General features: G+C 43.5%; 1 protein-coding gene across 1 annotated transcript in view; it reads left to right on the top strand.

The window, feature by feature from the left end:
- Nucleotides 1–20,058, top strand: part of RINT1 (RAD50 interactor 1) — a 132,454-nt gene extending 112,396 nt beyond the window's left edge. Inside the window, exons 11-14 of the mRNA XM_085654145.1 lie at nucleotides 12,844–13,058; nucleotides 15,895–16,075; nucleotides 16,166–16,284; nucleotides 19,674–20,058. Coding sequence (XP_085510271.1) covers nucleotides 12,844–13,058; nucleotides 15,895–16,075; nucleotides 16,166–16,284; nucleotides 19,674–19,896 — 738 coding nt within the window. The 3' untranslated portion in view covers nucleotides 19,897–20,058. The remainder of the gene's footprint in view (nucleotides 1–12,843; nucleotides 13,059–15,894; nucleotides 16,076–16,165; nucleotides 16,285–19,673) is intronic.
- The last annotated feature ends 1,352 nt before the right edge of the window (nucleotides 20,059–21,410 follow it).

Here is a 21,410-nt window from a genome sequence, read left to right as displayed (position 1 = left end):
GAAATGTTTGTATTCAGTTGACTTAGCAAATTACCGTCCAGTTTTGTATCTTTTGTTGCCACTAAACTCCACGAAAGTCTTGTAAAGGATCGGCTCTCTCAATGCTTGCAGCAACAACATTCTAGACCCCACTCAAGCGGGTCCAAAAGGTGGGACAGGATCTGTTCTGACGGCTGCTCTTGATGAATTGCACAGGGCCTTAGTTAATATACAGTGAGCTTTTCTAGTGTTATTAGATCTTGCAGCTGCTTTTGACACTAGCTCTCATGCCATACTTACTTGTCGATCGGGATGGGGCAATGTCTTGAAAAGCCTCTCTGTTGCTGTACAGGATGGAGTGCAGGACATTCCATTAGGAACTTTCAAAACGCCAGCCACACCGATCATATGTCGTGTTCCGTAGTATTAATTGTTGAGCACCACGTTACATAATATTTATTGCAGATCTTTAATTATGCCTATATGCTTATTTAGTTTTGAATTTTATGGTTTTGCTGAGGATATTCGCAACTCATTAGACTAGAAGGCAGCTTGGAAGTGACCAAGGAAAGGTTCAGAGAGTGCGTTAATAGGATTGCAAGATGGATGACCGAGCATGAGTTACAGTTAATATCAACAAAACAGACCCAAGTATTGACTCTTGATCAGGCTCAGACCCATGTTTTTATCTTAGGATCCATGCTAGCAAGGTGTTTTCAGACAGCGTATGGCTACAATGCTTCTTTCGTCATGGTTGTTCCATGAGTCAGTCAAAAGATTCAAAGAATACAGTTGAAACTGGCTCATTTGAACCAACATTCTGCCTTGATCCCAATCACCAGCAAGGTCCTGGGCGTATTCCTTTGTTGGTCCTAGGTGAAAAACCTCCTAGTAAACTTCACCTTCTCTCATCTTCAACAGCATGAGCCCCTTTTGACTGACTCCTCAGCATGTGGATGGGGAGCACTGTTGAGACACTTCCAAGTGGAGACATATTGGTCTCTGCATAGTTCTGAATGCCACACCAACATGTATGAGTGAAGGGTAGTTTTTTAAAAACTTTTATTTGAAATTTCTTTCCATTTCCTATGAGTGAGCTTCAGATGTATTGTACATAAAAGAGCAGGGGGCTCTCATCTGCATCGGTTTTGCCACCTTACCATCAACCTCTGGAACTGAGCTCTCACCAAAGGTATGTTGGCTCCCCATGGAATGAACTTTCATTGTTCACCAGTCTTTTTCAGTAAACTCCTTATGAGCGAGAGCTTAAACATCTTTTGCATCACTGAAAGGTTCCAAGGGTGATCGTTTCTGCTTTTAGGCAGAACTCCAACTACTTGGTCGTCCCCTCTCCCTTCTATCCAGGATAAGTCAGTTGGTCAGAACTTCCCTTCTCTAGTTCCAGGAGCCATCTCGAAACCATTTGAACAAATGGTTTCAGGCTCATAGGAATAGTCCAAATTCGTAGATGACCCCTTCTATTTCCAAGCACTGTGGGCCTCCTGCCTAAGCATGGACGGGTCTGGTGCTTCACAGTTGCCCTCAGTTTCTATAATTTGCAGTCTTATGGTGAAAATCAAATGTATGGTTATTTGGAGGTGTTGCAGTGTAATCTGCATGTAATCCAGGCTCCCAGTAGGAAATCTAATGATCCAATATAAGATCAAATGACTGAAGGTCTGAAACTGAGCATTTGTGAAGAAAATAAGTTGTCGCCATTTTTCCCAGGGCCATGTGCTCATATATGCCTCCCAACTGGCAAGGTCATGCATTGAAGTCCATTTTTGCGGGGCTTGTTTGTCAACACCTGTAACCAAAGACATTTCAGAATTGGAATATTGTTCCTTGCAAAACTCTGTTGCAAAGCATCACTTTCATCATCTGTTGAACATTGAGCATCCATTGTGAAACCTAAACCTGGCGCTTACCTTCTTGGCACCCAAACCTTTTGAACCCCTGGACACTAGCGATCCTAATGTGTGACAAACGCTATGGATTTTATTTAGTTGTTCTTGCATCAGTTCATTCGATTTTCCATATCCATTGGGTGTTGGGGATGCTGTTTTTGCATATATATTGACATTTATTTATTTTAAACGCTTCTATTTCTGGTTACCACGTGAAAACAAAAGGGCACTGTATAAATTAACAACTATTACATGCAACATCAGAGAATTTATTAACCTTAAAACGTTAAATATGTTGATTATTGTTTGGTCTTAGATGTTGATAAGCACTCTTCTCTTCCTGAGACCAGAGTAAAGTAATTTGAAGGTGGTGCGTAAATTATAAATTTGAGGTATAACTAGAACTTTAACTTTAGCATTTTTAATGTTTGTGTAGTTTAAGTTTGGTTTGTATAGAAAAAATAAATACCTGTTCCCTGACTATAACTTATCTTTATCCTTTGGATTTTTCATTGGATTTTGTTGTTTTTTGTTTTTTAATGTAGAGTGGAGTGTTGCTGAGTAGAGTGTCGTTAAGTGAATTGTGTTAGAGTACAGTGGAGTAAAGTGTCGTAGAGTGGAGTGCCATTAACTGGATTAGGGTGGAATGGCGTACAGTTAATAGCGTAGAGTGGATTACTGTAGAGTGAAGTGGTGTAGAGTCATGTACAGTAGAATGGCAAATTGTGGAGTGGTGTAAAGTTCAATCACATGTAGTGACATACAGTGGAATAGCGTGGAGTGACATACAGTACAGTGATGTAGAGTCGAATAGCGTAGAGTTGCATAGAGCGTAATGGCATAAAGTAGATTGCCTACAATGTGGTGGCATGGAGTGGTGTTGAATGCCATAACGTGGAATAGCGTACAAAGAAGTGGTGCAGAGTGGAGTGGCGTACAGTGAAGTGACGTAGAGTATAGTGGAGTGGCATCCAGTAGAGTGACATAGAGTGGAGTGTTGTAGAGTGGAGTGACGTAGAGAGGAATGACGTAGAGAGGTATAGCATAGAGTGGAGTGGTACATAGTTCAGTGGAGAGGCGCAGAGCGGAGTGGCATAGAGCGTAATACTGTAGAGTGGAGTGGCGTGGCATAGAGTGGAGTGGCATAGAGCAGAAAAGCGTGGAGTGACATAGAGCGGAATAACATGGAGTGGCCTCGAGAGATGTGGTGCACAATGTCATGGCATAGAGTGGAATGGCATAAACAGTCCAGTGTAGTGGTGTACAGTTGAGTGGCGCGTCGTAGAGGGGAATTGGCGTGGAGTGTCGGAGAGATTAGTGTGTTGTACAGTGCAGTGGTTTATCATAGAGTTGTACAGGGTACGCTTGAGGGGCATACAGTGGAGTAGAGTGTTGTAGAGAGGAGTGCATAGAGTGGATTGACGTGTTGTAGAGTGTGTTAGAGTAGATTGGCATAGAGTGTCATACAGTGGAGTGGCATACAGTAGTGTAGAGTGAAGTAAAGTGGCCTGGAATGGCGTAGTGAGAGTTGCACAGAGTGTTGTACAGTGGAATAGAGTGTCATTGAGTGACATAGAGTGGAGTAGAGTGTCATCGAGTGGAGTAGAGTGTCACACAGTGGCATAGAGTGGAGTATAGTTTTATAGAGTGTGGCACAGTGGAGTGGCAAAGAGTGAAGTGGTATGTCGTATAGTGAAGTGGCATGTAGTAGAGTGGAGTGGAGTGTGTAGTGTGGAGTGCCATAGAGTGGTGTGGTGTGGCATGTCATAGAGGGGAGGGGGTGTCGTAAAGTGGCGTGGTATGTCGTAAAGTAGAGTGGCATGCAGTGGATGGGCATACAGTGGAGCGCGTAGAGTGTAGTGGTATGTCGTAGAGTGAACTGGCATATAGTAGACGAGTAGCATTTTGCCAAGTGGCATGTCGTTGAGTCGATTGGTGGGTAAAACAATAGCATGGACTGTCCTAGAGTGGAGTGGTGTGTCGGACAATAGAGTGTCTTAGAGAGGAGGGGCGTAAAGTCGAGTGGCGTCGAGTAAACTGCAATGTCGTAAAGTGGAGTGGCATGTCCTAGACTGTAGTGGTGTGTTGAGTGGAGTGTCCTAGAGTGGAGTGGCTTGTCATCAAGTGGAGTGGTGTGATGTGTGGTAGGCAGCAGTGGCGTGGTGTGGCATGTCATAGATTGCAGTGGTGTGGAGTAGACAGTCATAGAGTAGAGTAGAGTGGAGTGTCGTAGAGTGGAATGACATGTTATAGAGTGGCTTGTTGTACAGTAGAGTGGAGTGAAGTAGCGTGTTGTAGAAAATAGTTTAAAGAAACATAGTGTGGGGTCCTGGCCTAGCCAGGGAACATGGCGGTCGCTATGAGTGTTCTCCGCTCCACCACACAGGCAGTCCGCGTGAAACTGCTGCTCCCTGTGCTCATCCGATCTGGGTTTAGCCTCCCTGGTGGCTGACATCCCACACCCGATGCCCCAGGTGCTGCGGTGCATAAAAATTGACTAATTTGTCACCGAACGGAGGAGAGAGGTCATGGCCTGGATCGGGCAGAGCAGGAGAAGGCTAGACAGTGGGCGAGTGCACCTGAGGGGCCGCATCTGGATGTCGCCGAGGCACTGCTGGGGGGAAGGCACCCCCACGCCCCCCCTCCCAAATATCATTGCTGGTCCAACTGGATGAGATACGGCATTGGGCCTGAAATTGATTGGCCCGATAAGCAGCGCTGGCTCTGAGAGGCTGCATGACCAGTGCTGATAGTGGAGGGCACGGAGCACAAGACCTGGCCATGGGAAGGGACTGCTCTCGAGATCTGCCGGGACCCGAGGGTGTATGGCCCAGAGTAGAGACCACCGAATAACAGAGGCCTCGCAGGTGTGGGTCAAGCCGGTGGCCTCGGCAGCAGAGAAAGGCAAAAACGGCCAAGGAAATAGCAATGACTGATTGGGGTCCCCCGCCACATCATCAGACACTAAACAGGTGGTCGATGAGACAAGACAGAGGGCCTCCCACACCGCGGTGCACCTCATGTGTTTGGGAGATGGGCACCCTAAGAAACACGAGAGACTGTGAGGGCACCCCTGAGGCTCGAGGCTGGTCGAGGACCGATGCGCCCGGTAGGCTTGGGGCGAGGCCAGTGGAGGGGCTAGATCCCAATGTATATGCAGCCTGTAGGACCGGCCCAAGATGTGGTTGTTGATGTGGGCCTCTGAGCCGGGTCCGCTTGGGGCCGCAGGTGGGCATGGCCCAGATACACAAGGAACCCTAAGGTTGAGACCCGACACACCAACGATCCACCCCCCTGCAGGGGAGTGGAGTGAGAGAGCACTGGAGTGCCCCCAAGGGGATGGCGCACAGCTCAAAGGAAGAGGTCCCGCAGGAGGGACGGAGCGCCTGGACCCTGAGTTTTTTTTATAGTTTTCTTTATGAGAGAGGCAGAAAGTGACAGTTTGCGGACACACATTAGGCTTTTCTATTCACTTCACAGACAGCTAGATAATGGCTGACACACCTGCAGGGTGTGGAATTCCTATAGCCTGACGCCCGGGACATATTATTTGGGGTCAAGGGCAACAAGTTTCCATGTGTATTTTGTCCTCTGGACAAGTAGGCCCAACCCCCTACATCACAAACCCATTGACTGCCAGTTTACAGTACCACATTACGAATCAGCGAAAGGCATTGCATGCAGTTAAGGTAATATTTGTGTCCATGTGTTGATGCTGTTCAAACTTGTATTTATGGTTCATTAATGCAAAACCTTTATTATTAGGGTGAGCGATTTAAGTACATGTTGTAAGCTAAGACTGTACTACTGACAGTGGTTCCAGTATAAAAATGTGTAAATAAGTTTTCAATGTTTATCAACATGAAGCCATGCATACTGCTCCCAGAATGTTCTCCGATTCGATGCAAATATATGCAGAAGCTTGAAATATTGATTATTCTTTGCTTTCCAAAGAAAATGTTCACAAAATTCAAAAACATTTCGCTAAACTACTGTAACATTTTAGGTACAGTTTTTCTTTAGCATCATTTAGTAAAATATGATGATGTATGCTAATATTTCCCAAAAATATCGAAAGTCAGTGTAACCAGTTTTAATAAGATTATGGGAAACAAAAATAAACAAGCATTGGTAAAGCCAATAGGTCTGAAATTGTTGTTCAGCCTTTTGGTTGTGTCACTGCGTGACTTGTTTTGGCTTGTTTTTGTAAAACCTTATTGGTGTGGGAGCTGCCGGGCCTTCATCACTATAACAAACATTGGCAAAAGCAAAAGTTGTTTTAGTCTCAAAAAGCACACATTTCCACAGTAGTTCCTGGCACTGAACAAAACGACTGTGTTGATAATGCTCCTTGTGAAAGAACAGAATGCTGTCATTCACAGTGAAGATAGCCGATAGACAGAGAGAGACAGAATTTTAATAAACACAAACGGTCATGATTAACGCCAGACCTAATTAGTCTCAAAAATGCACTCATGTCCTTGCATTAAGTGCGACTTTAGTGAATTCACTAGACTTACAGAAGTATGCCAAGAAATAGTAGTCCTAGAAAATATTTGTGAACTGTATTTTAGCATGAGCAAATATGCAGGTGTAGATTTGCTCATGCGAAAATCTGAGTGCTTGCAAGTTCACTTTCCCTCCAACCACTTTTTTCCTAACCCTGGAAGAAGTTTTATGTCTGCCATTGTCAGGAGTAAATTTCCAACCTTTCTCAGTATGGGAAAAGATTAGCGAAGAGTTGGTGAAAACCCATAAAACATGCAAGTTACTAGGTTTGCACAGACTCAAAAGGGCATTCCAACCCTGGAACTATTGCTCCTTCAGCGCCAGTATGTAGATCTGCGGAAACGTGGCAACATAAGGGAATGGCTAGTATTCAAACCCTACTATGGAAGGAGCCCTGGCATAATCAGAGATGCTATTTCGAAGCTCTTATATAATGAGATTGCTGCCATAATTTGTCACTGCATTAAAGGGACAAGTGGATTTTGTTACAGGACAAGTAGATTTAGGAAGCAACCTGCCCCATGGATAAGTAGATATTTTATTAAATTCCACACCCCTGTCACCTAATCATGGGGCTTCAGTGCAGAGACACGCACTTCTCTGGTACACTTAAACTTCTTTCGTGGAACAGCAATGGGATGCTGGACAAAATTAAGAGAGGGGCAGTTTTTAAAAGTGGCCTCATACACTGATGCAAACATAGTGATGCTTCAAGAAACCTTTTTATCGGGCAACCGATGTCCCTTTCTGGCCCGCAGGGCCTTCAACCACGTGTATCACACTGGCTTTCATAGGGGCCCCTGAGGCACTGCCATTGTGATTAGAAGAAGTACCCCCTGGATGGTCTACGGGGTATTGCATGATGGGCTGGGTCGATATGTGGTGGTTACAGGCACCTTACACAACTTCCCAATTGCACTACTGTCTATGCTCCTCCTTCCCTGACATCTGACTTTTTGACTAAACTTGGCGACCTGATATAGGAGCTTCCATAAGCCCTGTGGCTCTTGGAGGGCGATTTTAACGGGGTGTGTGATCTGGGCCTCGACCGCTCCTCGACTCCCGTAAATGTTGGTTGCCGTTAGACCCTCCTATCAGCCTTTCTGCATAATTTAAATCAAATTGATTTATGAAGAATGCACCATCCAGAGAAATGGGGTTATACCTTCTACTCTGGCGCCCATCAATCTTTTTCTATACTAGACTATTTTCTTATGCATGGGTGCGATGGCCATCAGGTTTTTGATTTTAGACTACTGGCTCGGGCCTATCTGGTCACTTACCGGTGGAGCTAGAACTCACTTGGGGACTGAGGAGGGCAGCGGCGGGCTGGGGCCTAAGCTGCTGGAACCTTCAAACAGAAGAGTGCAGGAAAAGGTGCCAACAAGCATGTCAACGATTCTTTACAGAAAATAGGGGATTGGTGACCTCCCAGGGTATACAGTGGAACGCCTGAAAGCCACCGATTGGGGGGGGGATATCATTAGCTACACTGAAAACCAGAAAGACTGGGCTCGGCAGACGGTCAAACACCTAGAAGACTGAATACTCTAATTCGAGGGATGTAATGTGATGTTGATGCAAGATTCTGTCCTACAAGACTCACTGCACATGCTGACACTGCTTAGGCGAGAGCTCACACAGGAGGCAAGGGAAGCATGGATGGCCACACACAGCAGAATTTATCAATGGAGTGACGAGGCCAGCAAGACTCCGCACTCGCAAGAAGTACACAGCCAGTGTAGAGTACTGGTGGCTTATCTGTTGACGGAAGACGGCTCTCGCGTGATCGGTAGTGAACCCATTGCGTATGCCTTCCCATCCTATTATCGGGAGCTGTACAGTACAGATCCCTTGAGCCCTCATGCTGACTTACACACGTTCGTGCTAGACCTGCTAATGCCATGCTGATCCCCGGAGAAACGTGACTCCCTAGGGACGGATGTGCTGAGCTGCGCACAGCTTTACACCAGATAAAGGCTGGTAAGGCGTCTGAGCACAATGGCTTCCCAGCAGAATTCTCCATCCGGTATGGCTTCAAACAGACCCACTGCTGTTAAAGTCCTTTCAGGAGGCCCTGGAGCAAGGCAAATTACCCACAGACCGTAGATCTGAGAAAATAGCTGTATAACTAGGGATGGAAGGAACGCACTGTGAAGACTTAAGACCGATCTCATTATTGAACTCGGAGGTGAAAATCTGGGCCAAGATGGCCACCTGACTAGCAGGGGTTGTCAACCGGCTGGTCCAGCCGGGACCAGTAAGGGTTTATGCTGTACCATCCCACTTAGCACAACCTAAGACAGTGTACAACGCGATCGAATTAAGCAAGACCGGTCGTGGCCACAGATCCCGCCTCAGTCGATTTTAGGAAAGCCTTTGATTCAGTTGAATGGGAAAATCTATTTGCTCTCCTGCCTTGCGTGAGGTTCAGACCAAAATGTATCGGTTATGTGCGCTTACTATACAACAACCTAAGAGCTATGGTGCATGTGGGGGGGTGTGACTTCGGAGTGGTTCCCAGTGAAACGAAGCACCCGCCAGGGATATCCCTTATTGCCCATGCTGTTCGATTTGGTGATCGAGCTCCCGGCGGCTTGGGTGTGGGTCGATGCAATGTTCCCAGGCTTTCAATGGCCCTCTGGGGTGAGCAACAGAATCTCGCTATAGGCAGATGACGACCTGGCGTCGTAGGGACCTAGAGCCCTTCAAATTTTGCGTATATTTGGAATGTACGCCGGGCTTCATGTGAAAATAAATACATCCTTAATCTATCCCTTAGCTCCTTGCCCAGTGGACATGCAGTAGGCAGAGGGGATACCAATAAACTCTGAGGATTCAAATACTTGGGGATCTTTCTCACAGACTAAGCACCGGGATCTTTTGAACGGAATTTGGTGCACCAACTGGAAGACCTTGTGAGGGATGCTAAATTCTGGTCCACTCTCCCTCTGTTCTTTCCGGGACGTTCTGCCATCTTTAAAACGGCCTCCTTGCTACACCTCCTATACCAGCTAAAGAACAACCCTTACCCAGTGGAGAGGGCCTTTTTTACCAAATTGAACAGACAAATCAGAACGCTGCTGTGGGGAGGGGGCTCTCCTTTATTAGCTCTGAGAAAATGCTGTCATCCGGTTTATGAGGGCGGGATAGTAACCTCAGACATGCTTAAGTTTTACTGAGTGGCAAATGGACTTGGGGTGAACAGCTGTTGTTTCAGGGGATTTGATAATCTGGCGTGGACAGTGGAGTGGTCAGAAATGGGTTGTCAAAGCCTTCCATATCGTCTGTATGGTGGTGTCGTGCCACAGACTCTTCCATCAGCCACACAAGTAGTGCTTAAGGTCTGGGAAGCTGCAGTAAAGTCTACAGGTTGGGCCGGTAGGTTAACATTGCAGACTCCACTGTAGCAGGGTAGGCTCCCCCAGGTCACCGGCCTATGTGGTTTTCCTACCTGGAACAACATAGGCATTTTCATACTGCGGGATATTATCCAGAATGGGACATTGAAGTCCTTTCAGGACCTACAGCAAGAATGCAAGCTGCATCAAACACAGTTTTTTCGTTACCTGCAACTTCGGCACACACTCATCTCTCATACAGTCAGAGGATCCTATCCCAGAGTTTTCCCCATTGGAAGCTAAAATTCTGCTTGCAGACATTAAGGATCACAAATTGTCTGAGATTTATAACATGCTCTTGCTCAATGTGCCTGACCCAATGCTGGCAGTTAAAAGGGTGTGGTAAGGGGACCTCTGTCAGATGGATGACGATGATTGGAAGAAAGCAGTAGAAGCCCCTAGGGAGGAGGTGATAGCATCTCAGTTTAGACTGATACAGCTGAAGGTGCTCCATCGGGCATGCCTCGCTAGGGAACGTTTACATCGCATGGGCCTGATAGCTGCAGGGAACTGCTTGAGATGCAGTGAGAGCGATTTACCCCATACATTCTGACACTGCCCCACACTCTCTCACTTCTGGAACGAGATCCAGGGACGGTTGGAGGGGGTACTAGGTGGCCTATCCCGAGGGACCCTAAACTCATTCTTTTACACATCACTGATGATCTATGGGGTAATCTGTATCATAGTGCCTTGCTTTGGCTGGGTTTGATCGTTGCTAAATGACATATTGTGAGGTCCTGGAAGGACCCTCTAGTGGAAACATTGTCTAAGGGCATGGACCACTGCATGGGGCTCAAGCGCCCGATTTACTTGGCAAGACGATGCCCCCAAAAACACTACAAAATTTGGAAGGCGTGGGTGGGGCTCCGGGGCATAATGCAGGAACCGTGCACAGACCGTCCATGGTACACGTCATCGCAGCATCAGCACAATTGAGGTACACCTGGGATGTCCGGTCTTGCTGCATAGCCCAGTGGTATTATGCCATTTCTCTTTGCACTGTTGCTTTGCTGCTCTGTTGTTACACTGTATATGGTGTTCTGTGCCTGTGCCGAATGTGAAGTACCTTTGCGTATTCTGTATGGAAAAAACAATTTAAAAAGTTTACATTTTTTTTTTTTTAAAAGAGACAGTGCGAAAATGGATGAACAGATTTAAATAAAATATGTTAGAAATATAGATTATAGAGTTAAAGGGTCCTTTTTGGTAGTAGATCTAAATAGTTTCAGTAGTTTTAAAGTTATAGGGACTGATTAACAAAGGTAAACTTTCGTTTTTGTGTAGATTTTTTTCGTTTTTGTGTAGATTTACGATTCTTTGCTATTTACAAAGGTATTTTGCGAGTTGTATCTTTACAGCTGCGGAGTCAGCACACACAAAGATATAGCACAGTCCGATTTTTGTATTTGCGGAGACTCTGCAGTCGTACAGATAGTACTAGTAAAATGCCCTTGTTTTCCATTGTGAATCAGGCCCATAAGGTACAAAAACCTAGTGATATATTGGGCAACTGTCATTTCACAATATACCAAAGTACAGGCGGATCATAAAAAACTATATGATGACTGCCCTTACAAAAGCAAAAGGCAACCATATTGTTTAGATCACTCTTTGGCTTTGTTCTGCCTTTTAGGTGTAACTATACTTTCCTACTGTTTTATAAGTGTATAGGAAGGGATATATCAATTTATAGTAGTATGTAATAGTAAGTAAAAGTTTTTTTATTACTTTATATATTTTAGAAAACGTTTGCGGAGTACCGCTGTAGTACCATATTGTTTTTTATGGTAAATTTAGTGTCATTTTTGCATATTTCATTAAAAAAAGATATAATAATAATTAAGTACACTGTACTACACTATATTTTCGTTTAATACCCAGAACCCAGACTAAGTGTGGTCTAATCAATATTTGGCCCTTCCAAAATTGAAAGTGTTAAATATAATTTAGACTGCACTTAGTCTGCGTTCTGGGTTTGAAGGGAAAATATAGTTTAGTACAGTGTTTTTATGTTTACATAGTTAATTTTTTTAGTACGCTGTACTACACTATATTTCCCCCCTTAAAACCTGCAATGCAGATTGAGTAAAATAAAATATAAAAAATTGAAAAAACACTGTACTACACTATTTCCCTTCAATTTAATGTAATAGTGTTTTTTACACCTATCATTTTTTTTTTTTTATGTTTAAATGCCGCAGTACTTTCCGATATCTTTAAAAAAAAATATAGAAACCTGTACATCATTTTCCATACTTATTACCACTTTACTATAGTGGTAATAGGTAGGAAACAACAATAAAACCAACTACTTACCTTTATCTAAAGCCCTAACCCAGAACACAGCCAAAATGTGTTCTAAAGAAGATGAATCCCTTTAACTTTGTAACTGCAGTCATTAGCCAAACATATACTGCCATGGGATCGGCAGGTACCACGGTATACAGCAAAATTAACACTGTATACTGAGGCTTGAAATATCACTATGTTTCTGTGCCTTATAACTACATAACTATTGAACGGATGTTCATGAAGTAGCAAAAATTGATCCTTTCCAGACCATAATCTATATTCCTGCCAAATGTTATGCAAATCTGTTCAGCCATTTTGTTGCTATGTCTGTGTAAAAATATTTATAGAACATGCATTGGTGGCAAGATGCATTTAGGGACCCCACCCCCTTTTCTTTCTTTGCACCTCCTTAACTAATCATCACAAAACTTTGCATCATCTGCCAATGTAGAAAAAGGAATGATTCTGCAAAGTTTTGTGGCGATTTATTAAACATGCGCAAAGTTATTACTGATCAAAATCTGAGAAATTCATATCTCTGGGAACTATAGAGTGGCAATATATTTCGAAGAACTAATAACTGCGCAAATATTAATTGTGCCTACAGTTTGGAATTTTCTGGACCAGTTTTAATCATGGCCTAAATACAGTGTAAATTAATGTAACATTTTAACATATATTTTTTCTTGTAAATTCTAGGAGTTAATTGACATTTCAATGGCATCTGTGTCTTAACCGTTGTTGTTTTATAGTTCTTCTTGCAGCTGCAGCAGGCGGCGTTGGAGGTGTGTGCGGAGAGCAATGCAGTGAGCAAGCTGCAGCTGGGGCAGTTGGCATCCATGGAAAGCTCTGTGTTTGATGACATGATTACTCTTCTGGAGCGCCTGAAGCTTGACATGTTGACTCGTCAAGTAGACCATGTTTTTCGAGAGGTCCAAGAAACTGCAAAGCCTTATAGACGGGAAAGGTAAGTTATGATTACTGTGGCTTTTATATTAAAGCATACAAATTGGAACCCCCTACCTCCCAATTACTTTCCAAGGTGCATTGCTGCCTTTGCATGTGTTTTCTGCCATTTAAGCAGAAGATTCCTTGAATGTAAAAAAATGGTCAACCTTGTTTGTTAGTCCATTTTAAAACCCAAGATAAGCATTCCGGAGAACACAAAACAACCTGAGCCCCGTACGTAAGTACCCGTGTCCAGTTAAATATCTGTCATCGGGGCTAGTACCTCACCAATATGACCTAGACAATGCATGTTTACTATTTTTAATCTAGTCTTAGCAGTTTGCACTTAAGAGGCAAGGGGGTGGGGTCATGACGATCTAACGTTTTGACAGAATGATGGCTCTGATATCTGTTACGATACATTAGACTTTAAGTCCACCAACCTTTGAACCTCCAAGCCATTGGCTCAAACCCCCCACTTTCCTTAGTTTGACGTCCACCTCCTCCAGTTTTGACATCCTACTAATCATATTTTACATCCTCGTTCTTCACCTTTCCAAGCTGTGCTAGCCACGTGTCCTTTTGCCTTCTAAGGAGTGCATTTTCCTGATTCACCTGTCTTGTCTTCAGTAAGCCCCCTTCTGGTTGCTTATCTGGGGGCAAAAAATCATGTTTGTTTCCCGTTCATTTCTGTTGCTTCTCTCCTACATGCTGTTTTTTTATTGGGGGGGGGGCAACAATCCAACGACTGTAATGATCTCACTTTCTCTGGCAATTGTCATCATACACCAGCTCCTTCCTCTAACCAGGCACCATGAACAGTGGTAGAACTAGGTGTCCCCAGTTATGTCATCCTCCTCCATAAATCCCAGGAGGTCCAGCCATCACAGTCGGCAAGACAGATTTGTCTTCTCCAAAGTGACAGATGGCCTGCAAGCAGCACTTTGCCCAAATCCATCTTGCAGGCCAAAAACATTCTATGACACCTAATGGTTTGGATAAAAGACAAAGCTCTAAGATGATGGCTTCCAGCTGTCATTCCACTGCTTACAGTCCAAGCTGCCCTGTGCACCTCAGCCTCCCATAGAAAAGCCCTGGATTAGGGATATGCATTGAGAGCGCTAAATAATCCAGCCTTTGAGGTAATCTCCAGTCTCCTCTGCAGATATATTATTTCTAAACTGCATGGGGAAATCCCATCCCTCACAACAGCCTGTTGTGTTCAATCTTGCATCTAGGCATTCTTTAAGAAATATGTGTGGACACATGCATAAATTAACTTTTGTCAGTCTTTCTGCCACTTCATATCAAGGTGACATGTCACAAATAATTAGTGCCTCGCATCTTCTACGGCTAACTGGCATCCAACTTGGTACATTTGTGATACAGAATTTCGAGCCTTTGCTTAATGTAAGGCTATAATTTAATTGGCTGCTTCCCTACCCACTGCCACTCTCTGTGTCAATGTGTTAGATTTTTCAAGGATACAAGTAGCAATATGTTATAGGATTTTCAAACCAATTGCTTTTTGAAATCTGCACATGCGGTCTTGAATCAGACTTCATTGTCTTCTAAATAATACATCAACAAATGCCCCTGGACATTACACAATTCGTCAATGGGTTAAACAATCCCAAACATCCCAACATATCCATTGATAAATTGTGTAATGTCCAAGGGGCATTTGTTGATTTGTCTTTTTGACTGGCTACTCCAGCCCCTTGCTGAAACAGTAAGGAGGGCACGCCCTTCTTTGTAGCTCTTCAATTTCTTCTAAAGTCCCTCTAGCCTTCAGTAAGCGCAATTACTGCTGGATGTAACACGTGTAACAAACCTTCTGCAGTATTCAACAAAAACAAGGGGTCCTCGGAATACACCCTACTTTACTTGCAAGACTTTATTGGGTTTTCAGATTACTACACCTCATTATCTGTCAGTTGACAGGATTACACATTATGTAAATTCAATGCTGCATTTAGGCTCTGCTTGACCAGAACTTTCTCTGTCAAATGTGCTTTTTCTTTTCATCCCATGTGGGGAGATTGATGCAAACACATCTTCTACTACAACCGTCACTGAAAGAAGGACATTCTCTTTCATTGTAAAGTGGTACAAACCTCATATTTCTACATCTCCTTGAGAAATGTGTGCTTTTTATTCCAGAGCAAAAGTAGTTTTGGCTGCACATTTCTCAACATGGGTCTGTTAAGAAACATCTGGAGGCCAACTTGTTCTATATCCATTTTTTTCTTGAACGTAGTTTCACAGACAGATGCCTTTCCGCCTCCCTTTACATTTGGTTTTGGAGGATAGAGCCAAGTTATAACAGTAAGACAGGGGTGTTTTTATGAAGCAAGGTTCTCTCCTATCACCTATATCTACCGCCTTCCTCTTATCATCACTGATTATGTTTGACCCACACAAAGGCTTCTGCATAGGTGACTGAGAGGGGTGTCATTAGCATGTTGGAGGAATGGGACTCCTACTCTTTGGCAGTAAGCATGTGGATAGCGACAACACAATCTGCATTTCGACTATTTTTTTAAATCCATTTGCAGTACATGATAGCTGTTCTTCCTTTTATTGATGAAAGGTGGGAATCTAGATCTTTTTCTATGTATTTTGTATGGTGAGATATCATCAAACTGGTATTGCAGAGAACAAATATGAACTCTCTTGCTTGTGCAAAATTTGGGTGCTCTAAAATGTAGAAGTTAAGCAAATTTTGAAGGTGTGCTACAATCACAACGTTGCAGCCATATTGGAATATTAAGAAATGTTGAGGATCTGTAGATCTGATTGATCCTTCGAAGCTGAGAACTCTCTGCATTTCTGTTTCTTTTTCACCATTTTAGGTGGTTGGCATTGCCGTCCCAATCAGAACAGGCAGTGATGTCCTTGTCCAGTAGCGCTTGTCCAATGCTGCTCATGTTAAGAGACCGTCTGTTGCAGCTGGAGCAGCAGCTCTGTCACTCCATGTTTCAGGTCTTCTGGCAGATGCTTGCTGAGAAACTCGACATGTTCATATACCAAGAAGTATGTTCACATAGACTTACCGGATTCTGTGACTTTGAGTTGAAGCTGTTAGATCATACGTGTCTCATAGCATCTTCTGTCTTTCTCTAGATAATTCTTGCTAATCATTTCAATGAAGGTGGAGCCGTGCAATTGCAGTTTGATATGACCCGAAATTTGTTTCCGCTTTTTTCACACTACTGCAAGAGACCAGAAAATTATTTCAAACAGTGAGTAAACACAGTTTTGATTGCCTTTTGTGTGCATTTTTTCATTTGGTAACAGACCAGTTTCTTAGTGGGGTCATTTTATTTGCAGATCTGCTATTAAAAATGCATTTTTCCTATGGTTCATTTGGAAGCAAAGAAAAAAGTTGCATACATAAGCTACGTTAGCTTCGCTCTTGTAGTTGATTTTATTATGGGGTTATTCAGATCCTCCTCATTTGTGTACTGTTTGCTGAGAGTGCCTTTCTTTAGATGAGTATGCTGCGGGAAGAAGTACCTAGTTAGAAGAAAAAGTTACTTACCATTGCTACAGTTCTTCGTGCAGATTAATCATCAGTTTCAACCTCTCTCTCTCTGGAGGCTTTCTGTTGTTTGGTAATGGTTTGTCTTTCTTTGCTTGCCACCTATGGATCAGCAAATGTAAGTGGGGGTAATCCAGCAACACCTTTATGGAGCTGATCTGTCACATCAGGTTACTCAATTGCTGAAGCTGCTCTGATGCCACCAAGTCCTTATTCCTGAAATCAAAGGTTTCTGGCTCCGATTGGATGTCTGAAGATTTTATTTAAAAGATGAATATGTGGAAAAATAGAATACACATCTGAAAGACAATCTAAGTAACTTGTTATTTTGTGAGCTAAACCTCATCTCAGGCATAGGGTAGCAGTTTAGACAAACTAAAAGCATCCACAACAGTGCGAACTTTCTTCAAATGCTGATGAGCCTGGGTGTGGAGGGAGAGACCATAGGCAAGAAATAGTGATAGGGAGAAGAATGGAGAAAACAAAGATTTTGAGAACCTTACAGAAGCCTGGGTGTGTGGGGACCTGGAGGATTTCACCTGGAAGAAGTTGCCAAACTTTTGGGGAAGCACAAGGAAAAATAGTTTGAGAGCATCAGTCTTCTCAACACCAAGGTTAAGAACCAACTTTCTCCTTGTGTTACGGAAAGCCCCTCCATGATAAACTTGTCCTTCAGGTAGGTTGGCTATATGGGAAGAGGAGTTGCAGGCTCCTCTGCCGGATAAGGATTGGGAGTATTGCTGTTCTCAGACAGCTTCCCTGTCACCTAGCAGTAGACTTTGAGTCATACATTCTCGCTACTTGCACAGACTATAATACACACTGCTCTCACTTTATGGAAGCAAGGATTGAGGTTCACCTCAGACTGTGCAAGATGCGGAGCTCCTTACTCTGGATTTCTCCACCTGGCTTTAGGCTGCCTGAACATGTCTCAATCGGGGGTCTGAGGGGGGAGGGTGATTCGCGGAAAGGGGAAAAAACTATTGCAGGACTTTAACAAATAAAGTCATGTATGAGGAATTTGGGTACAATGATCATCTGGACTAAAGGCACTGAGAGGTCAAAAGGCAAAAACAGGCAAGCATTAGAAAGAACGGCATGATTAAATGATGAATGAAACCTTTGCCAGGTTGAGTCCATTGGTCCCTAGGCATTCAGTTATTTGCCAAGAAGAGTATGGTGATCCAGTGTGTCTTAGGCAATGGAACAGTTCAATAGTAATTGACCCCATACTCTTTCCTGTTCTAAATTCTCTGTAAGTCATCAAATACAGATGATCCCTTCTTCTTCCTATTGTTCCTCTATGCTGGCATGAATCGATCCTTTCATGAGATGGAGTCATGCCTCCCTCGGCTCTGATCAGAGTCCCAAACTGCACTACCCAGCAAATAGCATCTACACAGCTCGTTGTGGCTCTGGACTGCCATTCACAGGACCCGGTGGCTGACCTCCGCCTCTGAAAACCTGGCCAAACATCTGAGCTTTTGTGACAGGCACTGGCTCGGAGCTGAGAACAACAAAGAAAGCTCAGATGTTTTGAAAGACTATCTTGCTTTATTGTATTTGCTGATTGAATTGATGCAGATGCATCTCGTATGTTAAAATGCACGTTGAGAAGACAGTAGGGACTGAATTGAGGGACCTTGAAAGAGGACTTAGTTTCAAAACGTCTTATGACCTCACACGTCTTTTCAATTTTACAAAAGGTAAACTTATTCGTTGAGCTGAGCACCTATTCTGAGTTTAGCAGGTGAATGCTGCATGGATCCCAGCATGGATGACTTAACCTCTCATTAGTCCAAGTCAATAAATGGAGTAACATTGAGTTGCATATTGTAACTCCTATTGAGTAGCCCTGATTCAGTTTGTGGTGTGCTTTATATAAATGTTAGTAGTAGGAGCACTATTGATGTAATACAAATGCCTTTCCTCACTGTAGGGATCAAGCAGCAGCCTGAGGTAGGCAGTGTATCTGTCTGATAGCTGGCACAAGCTCCTAAAGGTGCCTGAAGCAAGCACCCACACCTATTTTCCAGTGCTGGTGAAGACCCAGCCCTGACCTCAATTACCTGCCATGCCACAGTGCCTGCCCATTAGTGATGTGTGGGAGCGTCACCTATACACACAGCCTCAGCCACTTTTGGCTTAAACGCTGCAGTGTCAGTAACTGTCAGTCAATAACACTGGCACCTCATCCTTTCCTGTATTGAGACAGAGTGATGTGGAGTTGGGTTAGAAGTCTCCCTGATCCCATCTCACCCTGTGATGAGATGGGAGACGGTGAGGTTCTGTGCAGTGAACAAAATATTCACTGCGCAGGCATTTCAGTTTCCTTCTTCAGCAAATGATAGGGGAATGAGTATGGGGGAATTAGTGAGTCAGAGTGAGAATCGGTGCAACTAATTGAGAGGGACCAACAGTATGAGTGATTGCAAGTGAGTGAATGAATGAATGAGTGTGAGTCAAGGTAAGTGAGTGTGTGTGTGTTACTCTCATTAGTGCCACAAGTGTTGCGTATATGCTTCTCCACTATGTCATTTCTGGGGTGAAATGGAGTCAGTTTGGACCCACACGACACAACCTAGCTGATCGATAGAGCATTGTTACAAATCTTCTCCAGATCCAATCTGATGTCTGGGTCATATGCTACGGTGAGGAATCTACAGTTAGAGTATCCACAAGAAAGAACATTACCGTGGTGTGAACTGAAGGGCAGAAAGGAAATTAAGTGCAACAGAAGTAGGAAGGTGGGGAGACATGGGACTGCAATGGGGGCAATAGTGGCATCTTCCATGTTCAGCTATATAAAAAAAGCTCATGCAAAAAAATTGTAAAAACCATACTTTGACAGAACAACCTCAGCGAAACAGGGTGCTGCACCATGGGTCTCTATCACACAATCTGCTTCAGGTAATCCGTTACCTTGACCTATTTTATAAAATAAGTATTATTGTTGGTTCTTTGCAATTGCTTATTTAAACATGGTCTAGGTCCACCCAAAGCTTTGTGTATATAGTATAGCGTTTTTACATGATTTTTAATAACCCAGATCACTTGTCGTTGTGTGATTGCCTTTTTCCTCTATTGCAGCGTTAAAGAGGCCTGCATTATCCTGAATCTTAAAGTCGGCTCGGCCCTACTCCTGAAGGATGTGCTGCAGTCCGCTTCAGAGAGTGGAAATGGGACCAGCACAAACACGAAGCAGTCTCCAGCGACAGCCGCATTAAATGAAGTTGGAGTTTACAAACTAGCGCAGCAGGATGTGGAGATTCTTTTTAATCTAAGGACAAACTGGCCTAATACTGGAAAATAAAAATCAACACACTATGGCTTTTGTCCGTCCAGGAAAATAGGTGATGATGCCAATTTATATTGACATATAGCGTAAAAAACAGGTTTCAGACACTACCGGCCTCGCTTTGAACAAGTCAAATAAAAACGCTCTTTAAAGAGGATGCAGTCATCTTTCTAACCATCTTAGTTTTCTCTTGATTTTATTTTGTTTGACAGTTTTCACACTTCAAATGAATTGCCTTTCGACCTCATCGTGAAATAACCTGAAGCCTGTATATATCACCAGAAGTTTAGCGATCCATAAAGTAGTTGTGCTGTCACTTGACTCTTCAGATGTGGTTAAACAAATACCTTCCAATATAATGAAATGCACAGTTAGTATCATATCGTGGATGATCCATCTGGGAGTGACGAACACCTCAAGTCAAGTCTATGTCACATAAAGCATAATTGTGTATGCGGCAGAATATACAGTTTGGATGCAAATTTTTTAACTAGCTGCCTGCAGCTATTAATGAAGGGCATATAAACACCATGTGCACAGATGATTCCCTTGAAACGTTTGCCAACATAGAGTGGAAGCCTGTAGCTTTTTTCATTCGCTTTGAGATTTATGGCATAATACAGAGGAATAAACTAGAGGATATCGTGGACGTCAGATTGTGTAATCAGAATGAAACAAGCATTTGCAATTCAACAGGTCTCACCTATGGGACCATATACGTTTTTAGCTATGAAGCACTTTATCCTTGGTAAAGCGATTCTGTTATTTTGCTGACCTCTACTGGTCGTTTTCTAACAAGACAGTTAAATAGAGGCAGTTGTTAGAAGAAATAAAAAGTCCCTAAGCAGAAAGCGATTCTGGTATTACTATTTTACTGACCTCTGCTGGTTGTTTTCTATCAAGACAATTGAATAGAAACAGTTGCTAGAAAAAAGTAGTCCCTAAGCAGAAGCAGACAAGTCCTGGGGCTATGCTCCACAGCCCACACAAAGTACATACAACAGATCTTCCAGACAGCACAAGTGCTGTCTAGGCTCTACCTAAAAAGGTTACTACCACATTTTAGTGCTCCTCCCCCAATGGATGGTCCATGTGAGAGTCAAAATATGCCTATTGCACATCATGTCTTTTAACTAGGCGACTGGGAGAAGCCTAGAGTACACCGTACCATGGACTGGACTATAGGGGAGAAGCATGGTCCGCCACAAGTTACGCTAGCTCTGAATGACTTCTGGGAAGAACTGTCTTTCCAGTATGCCTGGCAAGGGATTCAGTCTCCTGGGATCAATATCCACATTGTGACCTTTGCTGCCAAACATCTTTAAGGTGACCTCCAGTAGGAAGGCAAAGGAGGGCCCTCATGGAAGGGGAAACTGCTATAGTAACATCATTAACGACTCACAAGAAGAATAGTGGTAGAGACTTCTTGAGCTTTCATCCGTGGTTGTAGGCTCAACAGTAAACACATTTAGGAAGAATTCTCTTCATTGAGGGGATCTATTGAAAGTTGCACAGAGGCAATCTTCACC

This window comes from Triturus cristatus, chromosome 4_1, assembly GCF_964204655.1.
Source record: "Triturus cristatus chromosome 4_1, aTriCri1.1, whole genome shotgun sequence".
Taxonomy (NCBI): Eukaryota; Metazoa; Chordata; class Amphibia; order Caudata; family Salamandridae; genus Triturus; species Triturus cristatus.
This window is presented reverse-complemented; position numbering and strand designations above follow the sequence as displayed.